We start from the raw sequence: 12,988 nt of genomic DNA, 5'->3' as shown, positions 1-12,988 counted from the left end.
AAACGATTTTTACAATGCCAAAATTTTCAAGCTTACAATTATCTTAATTTTCTTTTAAAAATTGTAAACCCAGTAATTTTCAAACTCAAATCTTGCGAATCCGGAAAGGGAAAAAAATATGATTCTCGAATCCGGAAATCTGAGATATCCCGGAGAAGTGGCACCCCTGAAATTATAAAAACATCATCAATGAGGAAAGCGCAATGCATTATATTATCAGATATGACGCGAAATGACGAATAAATCTAGCCAAATAAATGAATTTCGGTGTAGCACACATTTTCCCGCGCAAAAAGATTATAATAAGATGGCCTCATGTGTGGGGGGGGGGGGGGGTGTGATATTTCTGGCCACAACATACAAAGCGTAGTTTAGAAGTTATTTGATTTTAAGTTCACGTTAACACAAGAATAAAAAGAGCTACTTCACTAAAGTGCCGCTTGTGAGATACATAAAGTAATTTGGTCAAAGTACACCTAACTATTCTTTGATTAACAGACTTAATTAGAAATGGGTAATTAAAATTACTAAAATTGATGGCTTAAAAATCATTGGTTTTATCCCTCTACCCCTTAATGAAAACAAAACCGCGCCACCAGTTCCAGAGTTAGCGCCGTGAGATAATATAAACAAACAAACACAGAAGCTGTGAACCGAAAGACCTACATAAATTAATCGAATTTTGTCTAGTTTTTAAAAAATAGGCGCTAAAACATGTTTGTATCAAGTCTTTGCTTAAATCTATATGTTTTTAATAAAACAAACACAGCTAAACTACGCCCCAACACCACCCCCTCTTCGACAAAGTGATTATTTAATAATGGCGTCTAGTGATGCCGTCATGTGTCGAGTTACATTGTATGTCTGACGAATTTAAACAACACTAAAACAATATAGTTAGCACAAAATTTATTATATATTTTGATCAATAAGAGGCTGAAACTGTATTTTAAATTTTGCTCTGATGCAATTCACCTTTTGTAAATTATTGAGCTCGAACACGTGCTAATTAGGATCGAGTTTCAATCTAATGCCTTGGGTACGACAAAGAACGTAAATTAGGTCAAGAGTGCATTTTTTAAGCCAGCATTAACATATTTGGGAGAATTTTTACACTGGTGTCTGATATTGGAATCTTCTTTAATAAACCGGGAGTGATCTTCCCTAAACTTTCTCGAATATTCTTATATAACTTGGAATATAAACATGATTTTTAATTACTTAAACTTTTTTTAAAAATTCATAAAAAACGTTTTAATAACAAGCTTTTATGTAATGATGCACTAAAAAGTAGAAAATAAATTATAGACTACTATTTAAATAACTATAAAGAAAAGCGTGGGTCACTTTAGTATCTATTGGATACCTTTACTAATGTTAAGGAAGACACCCACGCTTTTCTTTATAGTTATTTAAATAGTAGTCTATAATTTATTTTCTACTTTTTAGTGCATCATTACATAAAAGCTTGTTATTAAAACGTTTTTTATGAATTTTTTTTCAGTACTTTACATGTTTTATTTACAATAGAGTTACATGACTAAAAACCATTGCGCGCCTACTGAACATCACGTTCAGTAGGCGCGCAATGGTTTTTGAACGCAGCCATTACGTGATGGCGTAGCTATTGAAGGTGATGACGCGTGTGGTGTGGTTGGCTAGACATGCCTACTAATTCGGTCAAAATTTTAATTAATTCATAAAAAATTAATTAGGCATCCAATTAAGTCAAATTTAGATTCAGATTGCATTGTCTTCATGTCTTGACCCACGTGCCAACTGTGAATCGTATCGGTCAAGTAGAACTGTCCGAATTTTCACTCCTGCGTTTCCGTCTAGACAGACAGACTGTCGACAGAGGAAGTGAGTTAAATAAAAGCTTGTAAAAATAGAATAGAATCTCATAGAAAAAAGAATTGCGCACCAAGCGAACACACAAAAAAATGTGCATAAAAAATGTGCGCAATATTATTAGTACTTTATAAATTTACATGCGTTTTTTGAGAAATCGAAAATAGCGTAAATTACTACTTACGGTCAATGGAAATTACTCAAAATTTGACAGAAGGTAGAGAATTAGATCTTTTACTTACATGTGAAATTTCATTTATCTATCTGAAATAGTACTCAAGTTATAGGCTTTTGAAAAATTCAAAGTAGGAAAAGTACCACTTCCGATTATCGGAAATCGCTCAAAAGTTGATACGGATCTACGATTTTGATAAAATACTTATATATGAAATTTCATCAACCTAGCTGTAACGGTACTCAAGTAATCGTGTTTACACACACACAGACAGACAGACAGACACACAGACATACGGACAAGATTGCAAAATTATGTTTTTCCGTATCAGTGAGATGTAAAACGTCGAGATTTGTAAAAATCTCGATTTTTTTTTTTGCACGATTACAAGACTTTCTCTATACTTCGTATATACGAGAAAGTAAAAAGGGGGTGTTAGGTTACTGGTAGTTAACTAAATACACACATGGCTGGCTAATGTCAATGCTAACCCTGTCAGTAGCCTTAACCCTCACCCTGGTCCTACCATACGCCTAACTCTAATTTCTAACCATAAAATTAGTCGAGATTACAATACTACAAACAACCCAACACACCTATTTTATGGAAGAATCTATTATCGGATACCGTTATATATAATCATCCACATTGTTAAATATAAAGATCACTTCCGGTTACTGCACTTCATTGATAACTATGAAATTCTCATTAACAACTGAGTACTCACGGGACTGGATATTGAAGCCAGTTTAGAAAGTGGTTTCTAAACGAGGATAATATAAACATTGAAATCAAAAGTAGATGAACCAAAAGACCTAATATCTACTAGTAAATACTATTAAAAATTGTTACCTCCATCGCACATTACTATAGTTCATCTCTTTACCAAAACCGGAAGTCAGAACCTGACCCTGAAACGTCACGCTCCGTTTTTTCCGATTTTAAGTTTTTTTGGGGGGTCCTACATACAACAAATGAAATAACTGCTAATCTCGCAAAATCTCAACATTATTTTAATGCGAGATGCTAAGGAAATGGATACTATGCCTTAAAATGCCAGAAAAATTTGCAAGATATGTAGTTCTAATTAATACAAGCATTTCTTATGGAGCACTCTAAGGAAAAACTAAACTGCAACAAAAAACAACCGACCACTGGGCAAAAGTGCCGACAGATCCTAGATTAATATATATTTGAATATTTACCATGATTAATTACATTAATGCTGTTTCTTTTTTTCGAAAACCAAATCCCCTCTTAGTAACCATGCGACAATTTTTCTCTGCTATTTTTAGTAACATAACGTCAGTGTTACGCTAGTTGTCAGATAGAAACAACAAATTTTAGTTTTTTTGCAGAATGAACTGTTAAGTCTAGTATTTTATTTATAATTGAATTGTAGCATTTGCAGAAAATGTAAAATTGTGGACAGTATTATTGTATTAAAGTATTAGTAATTTTATTAGTGTAGGCCTATTGATTTTTTTTTCTTCACTGCAAGTAGGCAGACTGCACTGTTAGTTTCACTGTACATAATTTGTGACCGGCCGTTAACCTTGTAAATACTAAATACTTCGTGGCCATGACATCATGCTAAGAAGACCTTTTTTGATGGCGAAAAAGAGTTTCGCATTTTAAGAAGTTATTGGGTTGTTTTGTTTTTGTTGTTTTCTCGGCCCCAAATTAAGCTAGACCATTAAATTTTGTCTCAAATTAACCAGTTCAGTAAGTGATATGGTTTATAATGATACATGAAAATTGACAGAAATTTTTTATTAAACATTTATATTTAGTATTATTTAGGCCTAATAAGAAAATATTAGGCCCAATATTAGTTGGTCTCGTTACAAAACCGGATACTATGCCTTAAAATGCCAGAAAAATTTGCGAGATATGTAGTTCTAAATAATACAAGCATTTCTTGTGGAGCACTTTCAGGAAAAACACAAAAACGACCGACCACCGGGCAAAAGCGCTCAACAGACCCTAGATATTTACCATAATTACTTACATAAATGCTGTTTCTTTTTTCCAAAATCCAATTCCCCATGAGTAACCATGCCACAATTTTCCTCTGCTATTTTTAGTAACGTTGCGTCATTGTTACGCTAGTTGTCAGATAGAAACAACTAATTTTTGTTTTTTTTGGAATGCACTGTTAAGTCTAGTATTTTAATTATAATTCAGTTGTAGCATGTGCAGAAAATGTAAACTTATGGACATTATTATTGTATTAAAGTATTAGTAATTTTATAAGTATACGTGCCGGCCCGCTGCATAACATACGCCGCTATTTAGTTGTTGTTTTTTCTACTTTTCAGTAATTCAAAATTTGTGAATTCGACAGAACCAACGCTGCCACTGAAAATATTTCTTTAAAACACTATAAGTAGCTCTTTAAGGACCATAACCCCCTCCCCTTCCTTCCCCCCCCCCTCCCCCCTACGTTTAAAATCGTTTAAAACTAAATTATCTGCCCCTAATAGTCGTCACTAAACCCGGCTCTGCTAGTAAACATTTAGAGTGAACACAGCTCACTAAGACCATGTAGGGGTGGGGGTGGTAGGGAGCGCGTTTACAGCTTGTTTTCTAGCGTCTCCCAAAAGAAAATTATATATATAGATTGATTTTTTTTCTTCACTGCAAACCAAGTAGGCCGACTGCACTGTTAGTTTCACTGAACATAATTCGTGACCGGTCGTTAACCTTGTAAATACTAAATACTTCGTGGCCTACCCGTCTATACAATAATAATGAATATGAAATTATATGTAGTTTTTAATTAGGCCTTAGTATTGTATTTTAAACAATGCTAGATCTAATTAGTAATTAGGCCTACTGGCAATTTTTTTATTTTTAGACTTGGTCGTTAATGCTGTTGTGTTAGATAAAAATATAGGAATAGTGTGTAAAATTTACACAGTTACTACGCAGAACGATATAAATAAATGAAGTAGTATTTATTTCCTTTTAGCCGTCTTTCGATACAAAATGTCTAATATTTTATATACCAATAGATCGTGGTGTGGCAGAGTAAACAGAACGGTGCGGTAGGTGACCTAGAATCTCTGAGTTCAAATCTGAAGTAAATCAGATGTGCTTTATTTTATTGTTTTACATAGGAAACGCCACGAGTGGTTTTATTTTTCATTTTTTAAAAATATTTTTTTGATCGAAAAAAATATTTTATAAAATAATTATTCAAGATTTTCCAAACATCGTCGCTGGCGAGATTGACTGCTTACATTTTCTTGTCTGCGGGAGAAAAATGTTGACTCAGTCGAAGGTTCACCTTGAGTTCAGCAGGCCTATTATTGCATACGTCACAACATTAACAATTGCTGTTAGAGATCGTTGGTGGCAATCCCACCCCTCCCCTCATAAACCAAGCAAATTGTAAAACAGGCATACTTAGGGTCATTTTAAGTTCACGTAAGTTTCCGGACTATAGATTTACTACGCAAAGCTGGTTAAAAAAAAAAAAAACTTCGCCTAACCTAATGCTACTACAGAAGAGAAAAATAATTATAGAGTATTTATTTTAAAGTTTAAAAAAAAAGTTGATTTATCATCTTACCGAATACTGTATTGTGTTTACAGTTAGAAGGACTAGATCTAGATTTCTGTCAGATCTATTTTTAGCTTTGGATATTAATTTTATTATCATCTTCATGGGTATTGATTGTTCAATTCATCAAGGAAGGCCTAATGTCTTAAATTGTACATTGTACATAGAATTTATAATAAATATGTCTGATATTTCCTTAATAAACATAATGAACATAAAGTTTTATTTCTAACAAGATGTTTTTTTTTTTTTAACTAAAATACCCAATGTTGTCATAATTGCTAATATATTAGTCTGGCTCGTTGCTTAGATGGCAGGATTGACCTCTGACCCTGAAACATCACGTGTCGTTTTCTGACTGTTTTTACGTTTATTTTAATGAAAAAGCTGTTTATATCGCAAATTCTCATCATTATTTTAATGTAAGATGCTAATAAAATGGATAATATGCCTTAGAATGCCAGAAAAAAATCGCAAGATTTGTGGTTGTAAATAATGAGAGGATTTCTAGTGGAGCACTCTACGTAAAAACTGAACCGCCATCAAAAACGACCCGATAACGGGGAAAACGGCTCTGATAACACTAAATTAATATATAATTGAGATATTTATTATGTATATTTACAGTATTATCGATTCTGGTTTCCAAAACCTTATCCCAAAATGAGGTACCCACGCTCACATTTCTATCCGCTATTTTTAGTATCATGACGTCATTGTTACGCTAGTTACCTCACAGAAACAACTCGTTTTTGTTTTTTTGCGGAATGAACTGTAAAGTCTAGTATTTTAATTATAATTCAATTGTAGCACGTGCAGCAAAAGTAAAATTATGGACATTATTATTGTATTAGTAATTTTATTTGTATATTGATTTTTTTCTTCACTGTGGGCCTACAGTAGCTGCATTGAATTTAATTCGTGACCGGTGGTTAACCTCGTCAACGCTGCGTGGCCTATTCGTCTAGATTTATATAATTTGTATGAAATGTTGTATAGTATTTCTAACGATGCTCGTTCAGTGGCCTTTTTCAGAGCTAGGCCTAATTAATTACGGCCACTCTTATACTTTATTGATCAGCCGTTAGCCTTTGCCATTTTTGCGTATTTTAAACAAAGCTCGTTCAAGGGCCTTTTTTTTTGTGCTACAATCTGTTTACGGGCATTTTTAGCGACATTTTTTTTTAGCTAGGCCTAGATTTTACGCGAGCATCGTTTTCGTCTGTCAAAATTAAAATTGGTATAAGTACAGGATGGAGAGCTTTTATCGTTTGTTTTTTCGTGACAGATTGTATCAAGATAGATCGACTTCAAGTTGAAATTGAATATTTAAATTACTTTACCTTACTACATTAAACAACATTTGCTTTATCTTTAAGAGTTTAAAAATAACGTGTGCCTTTTGTGTAGACAAAAAAAAAACATTAAGCTAAGTTTTAAAATTAGTCAGCTTTATATCCATTCGGTTCTACGCTTATAATTTAAAAAATTGTAATCATTAGTTTGGGTGATAAGTGAACTTAAAAAAAATGACCAGGAGTAGCAAAGTAGGTCTGTTTTTCAATTTCTTGAAAAAAAAAAGGGGGGGGGGGGGAGAGAAGTGAAGACACTGACGATCTCGTGTACGCGTGTTCATTCTATGACGTGGCCTGCTGACCTCACAGTGACCCCTCGACCGTGGTGGGATTTTTCACCCACGGGATAGTAATGTTAGCAAGCAATCACGCGAGCGACGATGTTTGGAGATTTTAATTAAAAAAAAAAAATCACACGTCATGTTTTCAATATGAAAAAAAAAAAATGTAATGTAAAAAAAAAAAGACACTAATACCGTGTATGAACTTTCAGCTTTTACACTGTTGACTCAATATAATGTGAATTGAGTGTAGGCCTATTTCTTGTATTTATAGACTATCATAACAATCATATTATTTTAAACATATTTAATAAAATTAGAATTTGAAATAAAAATATTTTTTATGGTAATTTGATTTATGCAAGTGTTCATTATTTCATAAAAATGGTATGAATAACATGTAGAGTAGAATTTGTAATGTATATTTTCCTTTACCAATTCAATAAATAACTAGATCTAGTTTTATTATCAACCAGTTTTTTTTTGTTATTTTCCGGTGAGTTAATGACCTAAGTTGACACAATTAATGGCGGGAAATAAAAGCTTGTGTACACAAGTCCACGACCTCATGTTATGCCGGCAGGGGGGCAAGAACGTGGTTTTGGCTTTCATTTTCCATTCTAGGATAATTTTAAAATTCTCTCTTTTCTCGTCAACTGAGTAAGATAGATATTTAAATGTGGTGTCAAATGTTCTCTTAAGGGGTAGGGACTTAATGGTGTATTTGAAATAACAGAATATTTATTTTTTAAAAATCCATAATTAACACTATAATATATGATAAGTGACAGAAAATTTTAATTAAAAAATTTAATAAGAAAATCTACTAGGCTAATACATTACTAGATTAGCTTTGTTGGAATTTACATAGGGCAGGAAACGGATTGGTATCGCAAAATGCATATTCGATCTTCGCTGTTCATAAACTTTCTAACCAGACATCGTTCGGGGATTTAGTTTATACTAATAAATAGAGCGATGTTTCTACAAGCTACGTTAGCAACATTTTTGTGGTATTTGTTTGTTTTTTTACATTTTGTGCCACTGTGAAGGATGCGAAGTATGCAAATCTAGACGATTTGTTGGAATTTACATAGGGCAGGAAACGGATTGGTATCGCAAAATGCATATTCGATCTTCGCTGTTCATAAACTTTCTAACCAGACATCGTTCGGGGATTTTGTTTATACTAATAAATAGAGCGATGTTTTTACAAGCTACGTTAGCAACATTTTTGTGGAATTTGTTTTTTATGACATTTTGTGCCGCGGCGAAGGATGCAAATCTAGACGGAATGGATCTACTTGGAAAAGTACGTGTACTGCACTAATAAGGTAAGAAATAATATTTTGTACAAATAACTATTATTTTTATGGATTTTTCATTAGAAAAGATTGCTGTAAATTATGAAAGTTAAAAAAAGTATATTTGAATGCGTTTTTTACTTTAATTTGAACAAAATGAATAGCCATAGTTACAACACATCGGCGTCGTTGAAAGCGGGGATTTCAGTTAATTTTTTACGGATATAAAATTGTATTTTTTTCCTCCGAGGCATGTATTTAAATAACAGTTTAGTTAAATCTATTTAATTCTGTAAAATATAAGTATTATTTTGCCGTAGATACTTTTTAAATTTTTTTTAATGATTTACTGTTGGGGAAAATCAATATTCGCACCATGCACGCATGCGTAGTAAAACTAGACTTATCTTTAAAACACGAGAATCTTGAGTACACTGCGAATAATAAAGTTTTTAAATTTTAATTTACTTTTGACTTTAAGCCACTTGTTTTAAATCAAAATTAATTGATAATGTAATTATTTCAAAGTAAAAATTTTCTGTCTGAGATCGGGTTCTAACCTTCGCCCACTGAACCAGCCTTAGCACATTCGCGCGAGTCTTTTTCTTCGCAATAATCTAATAGTGTCGAGGGCTAATTCTAAAAAAAGAATCGATTCCTTACTAATGTAATGTTTATTAAAATTAGGTACAATTGTTGGAACGCATGAGAAATAACAAATTAATATTTGTTTAAATCTATAGCCAAAAGAAAGTAGAACTTTATAACTCTGTAAATTATGAATCAAGTGACGGCTGTCGTGAAAACAGGAGCCATTTTACTCTTTTTTTTAGGGTGACCTACTTTTATTATATAAGTTTAAAATTCATGGATTTGATAAGCAGCTGAGTAGCTGACTACGCATGGGATATGGCTGGTACGTTTTGGGATAGGGATCGAGTACACCATAGAATTTTTTTTTTCTTAGAACTCAGCGTATTTTTTTTTAAATCAAAAGATACTTACATATCAGTTGTTGATTTCAATTTCATTATAGATCTAATCAATAACTTCTGTTTTTAAAAGTGATTTTGCTTCTACATCTAGCGTATTTTCAAAATTATGTAGATCTAGATCTATTTACTATTTGACAACCGTGTCAGTAAAATGAGGTCACCGCTTCCAGATTGTTAAGTTTTAATTATATTTGTCCTTTTGATCTATTATAAGTAGCATTAAAACGACTGCATCTATCATCAACATTGTTTTTATAGGCCAGTTCTAATTATACATTCTGTTCATTACCAATTCTAATGAAATCGTATCAGGCCCTAACACCCTGTTCACCTACACTGACACTACACTATTTGAATGAGGCCCCAGACAGTCGTAACTTTAAATTAATGTTTAAAGTACTAAACAATTATAATTAGCCATGTAAATGCTGCAACTCTAATAAAAATTGGCATATAGACATATTTTACTAATAATGTTTTTTATATAGACCTTCTATATTTAACTCTGTTATTTTTTTCTTCCCCAGAGTGTTTCTAAAAGCCAGAATTTTGAACATTTTTTTAAAGGGGATGGCGGTTGTTTTTTTTATCAAGAATAATTATAGAAATAAGCTATAAACTGGTATATTTTGTAAAGTTTGACATAATTACAAATAAATTTATGCCTAAGTGACATTTCTGTGTAATTAGCCTATATTGTTAATTTTGTGAATTTCGTGGATTTTTATACCTTATGTAAAAAAGAATTTTCAGTTGAGTGAGTGTGGTTAATCTACATTTTGAAGGGTGTGGGGAAATTGCGAGACGCGAAAAGCGAAATGGCGAGGCGGGAAAATGCGAGAAGGGCACGAAAACGGTCGGTCACGTGACTTTTTTGTCTCGCATTTTACCACAAGCCGATACTTACGCTGGGTGGTGTTGAAATGCGAAGATTTCTGCGAAAAATTTACCGCACCCGATTTTCAGTGGTATTTGGTCCAGACTTCAAAGACGTTTCGTTTACATTGTTAAAACTTCCGATTTTTCCGTCGCTAGACATACTGATGATTTGTCAACTCCCCCCATCTTTTGTGTCGACTTAGAATACCACCTTGTTCGAAACCGACAGAAATACCGCCGACGATAGATCAACTTCTGTCTTTTGTGTGGAACGCCGAGGCCGCCTGATTTACCGTCTTTGAAGATCGCCGTGCCCGGATCCGCTGCCGCCGCAAACATATTTTCTATTGTTGCATAGAAATTTTGTATTATAGCCGCCGCCTATGATTTTTTCTAGCTTTTTTTACCATATAAATCTAAGCACAAGGAAATGCCTACATCATTTGGATACAACAAAATAAAGTGACGTCGCCGATATTATCAGTTGCTCGTGCTATATCGTAAGCTATGGGCCTACTTCAAATATTTTTAAAACCAAGTTGAACTTATCTGAATTTTTTGGTTTTGGTGGTGGTGTTATTTGGGGTCTTCCATAAATGACGTCACACTCGTAGGGGGGGGGGGTCTGTAATTTTAAGACGATGTGTGATGAGAGGGAGGGGGGGGGGTTAGATGTGAAGTCACACTATAAAAAAGCAATGTTAGAAAAAGAATTTTAGACGTTTTTTCGCATTTTAGAAAACTGTTTTAATACATTGTAATAGGAATTGATTAGAATACTCTATTTTGACCGAAATTAGACAAGATTTTGAGAAAATATCGATGTTTTAAAAAAACTCAACTGCTGGTGACAACAATGAGCAAGACATTGCCAAAATTACAGAAATGATAAAAAATACAAATTATAAAAAACAGAAAACAGATGTTGAGCGTGCGGATGATGATGATGAGAACATGGGTGCCAGTGTTGTTTGTGGGATGAACGAGGAGGTCAACTGTGATGAGAATGTGAAATGTTGTGAATGTGGATTGAAAGAAGTAGCAAAAGAAAAATGTATAAATGGCAGTCTAATGAACTATGTTGGGTGTACTATGTGTGAAAGATGGTGTCACGAGGTGTGTTTGAGGACTGTTTCACAAGATTTTGTTTGTAAATTTTGTTTGTAATTAAAATTACTTAATAAAAAAATAAATTGCACTTTTTAGAATTGTTTATACTTTTACACTTTTTGCAAGTACAAAAATCCATAAAAATATGTTGCAAAATATCTCTCCTGCTGACAAGATTATACCAATTCACAATGACACAGCTCACGTTTGTATAAACATGAGCGGGCTAGATTTTCAAATTAATGCCGACTGAGACGGGATTTTCCTCTCGCTAACAAGAGCGGGCGATGACAGTAGCACAGCAACGAGATGTTAGGATTTTTAAATAGATAGATATAGATCTATCTATCTTCTTAGTATCTAGATAAAAATAACAACATACAACACTCGTGTTAAAGGGTATGGCTAAATGCTTGTTTATTTTAAAACAAAAAAAATAATTTAAATAAAGATGGGAAAAAAAAAGGAAAAAACTTTTTTCGCAAAAAGTGTCTCGCTATTTACCCTTAATTCCGCAGGTATGTCTCGCATTACCTTCTCGCATTTTCCCGCCTCGCCATTTTGCGTCTCGCAATTTCCTCGCACCCCATTTTGAACGTGATGTATATGTCTAGTGCTATTAATTTTTATATTTTTGAATTCCTCGATTGTTAAGCAACATAATTGATATAGATCTATAATATGTCAATATTTGTTACTTTGAAAATTGGCGAAAATTGACCCTAAAAGACAAAAGTAGATGCTTGAGGGTTGGATCTGTTTCCTGCCATAGCAGTAGCTAAACTAAAACTAAGGTATTACCAATAAATGTAGGCCTAAATATTAGATTCACCTTCTATGCAAACAACATGCTCCCTAATTTGCTGTTGTATCAATGGATCAGGAATTGCTTCTATGAGATCATAGATAGCGTAGATGCTTGGATGGACACTCTCGAAACGTTGAATCTCTTGTCGAATGGCTAGAGAGTTACTCCAGTACGACTGCATCGGACTCCTGGCATTCATTCTTACTGCCTTGGAAACTCATCATTTAGATCTAGATCTATATTGTAATCCAAACATTTTGTAGTAATTAAAATTATATTAAAAATGTCTTAATCTAGATTAGATTTAGAATCGAGATCTAGATTTCTAGATCTATTATTGAGAACTAATATAAATACAACCATTCCACTTAAGATGGCTTACGCAGTGCGCATGCGTAGTACGCTTTTTTGTAAAAAAAATAAATAAATAAAATAAAATTAAAATAATTTTAAAAAAAAACACCGCCTGGGGTTGTTGTTTTTTTTTTTTTACGTCAATTGACAATAAATCATAGACTGGAGCTCTAAATCGGAGGCATTCTTATTCTTAAGGCCCAAGTATTAACTTATTACCCCACTTGATTGCAAACAGTGTTTCTTCCAGACTTTATTCTCCGGGGGGGCACTTGAAATTTTCGGGGGGGGGGGGGGGGGGCGGTAGA

At 33.3% G+C, this 12,988-nt stretch overlaps 1 protein-coding gene across 2 annotated transcripts in view; it reads right to left on the bottom strand.

The window, feature by feature from the left end:
• The window catches only part of LOC131928303 (arf-GAP with GTPase, ANK repeat and PH domain-containing protein 1), a 94,842-nt gene extending 82,133 nt beyond the window's left edge, over positions 1–12,709 (bottom strand). For both annotated transcript variants that reach the window (XM_059284290.1, XM_059284291.1), the window contains exon 1: positions 12,351–12,709. In XM_059284290.1, the coding sequence (XP_059140273.1) occupies positions 12,351–12,525 (175 nt within the window). In that variant the 5' untranslated portion in view covers positions 12,526–12,709. The remainder of the gene's footprint in view (positions 1–12,350) is intronic.
• Between the last annotated feature and the right edge of the window lie 279 nt (positions 12,710–12,988).

The sequence above is a fragment of the Physella acuta genome, unplaced genomic scaffold, assembly GCF_028476545.2.
Source record: "Physella acuta isolate Inbredline_101_S28 unplaced genomic scaffold, ASM2847654v3 ptg001481l, whole genome shotgun sequence".
Taxonomy (NCBI): Eukaryota; Metazoa; Mollusca; class Gastropoda; family Physidae; genus Physella; species Physella acuta.
The sequence above is the reverse complement of the archived record's forward strand: the minus strand, read 5'-3'. Positions and strand labels throughout refer to the sequence as shown.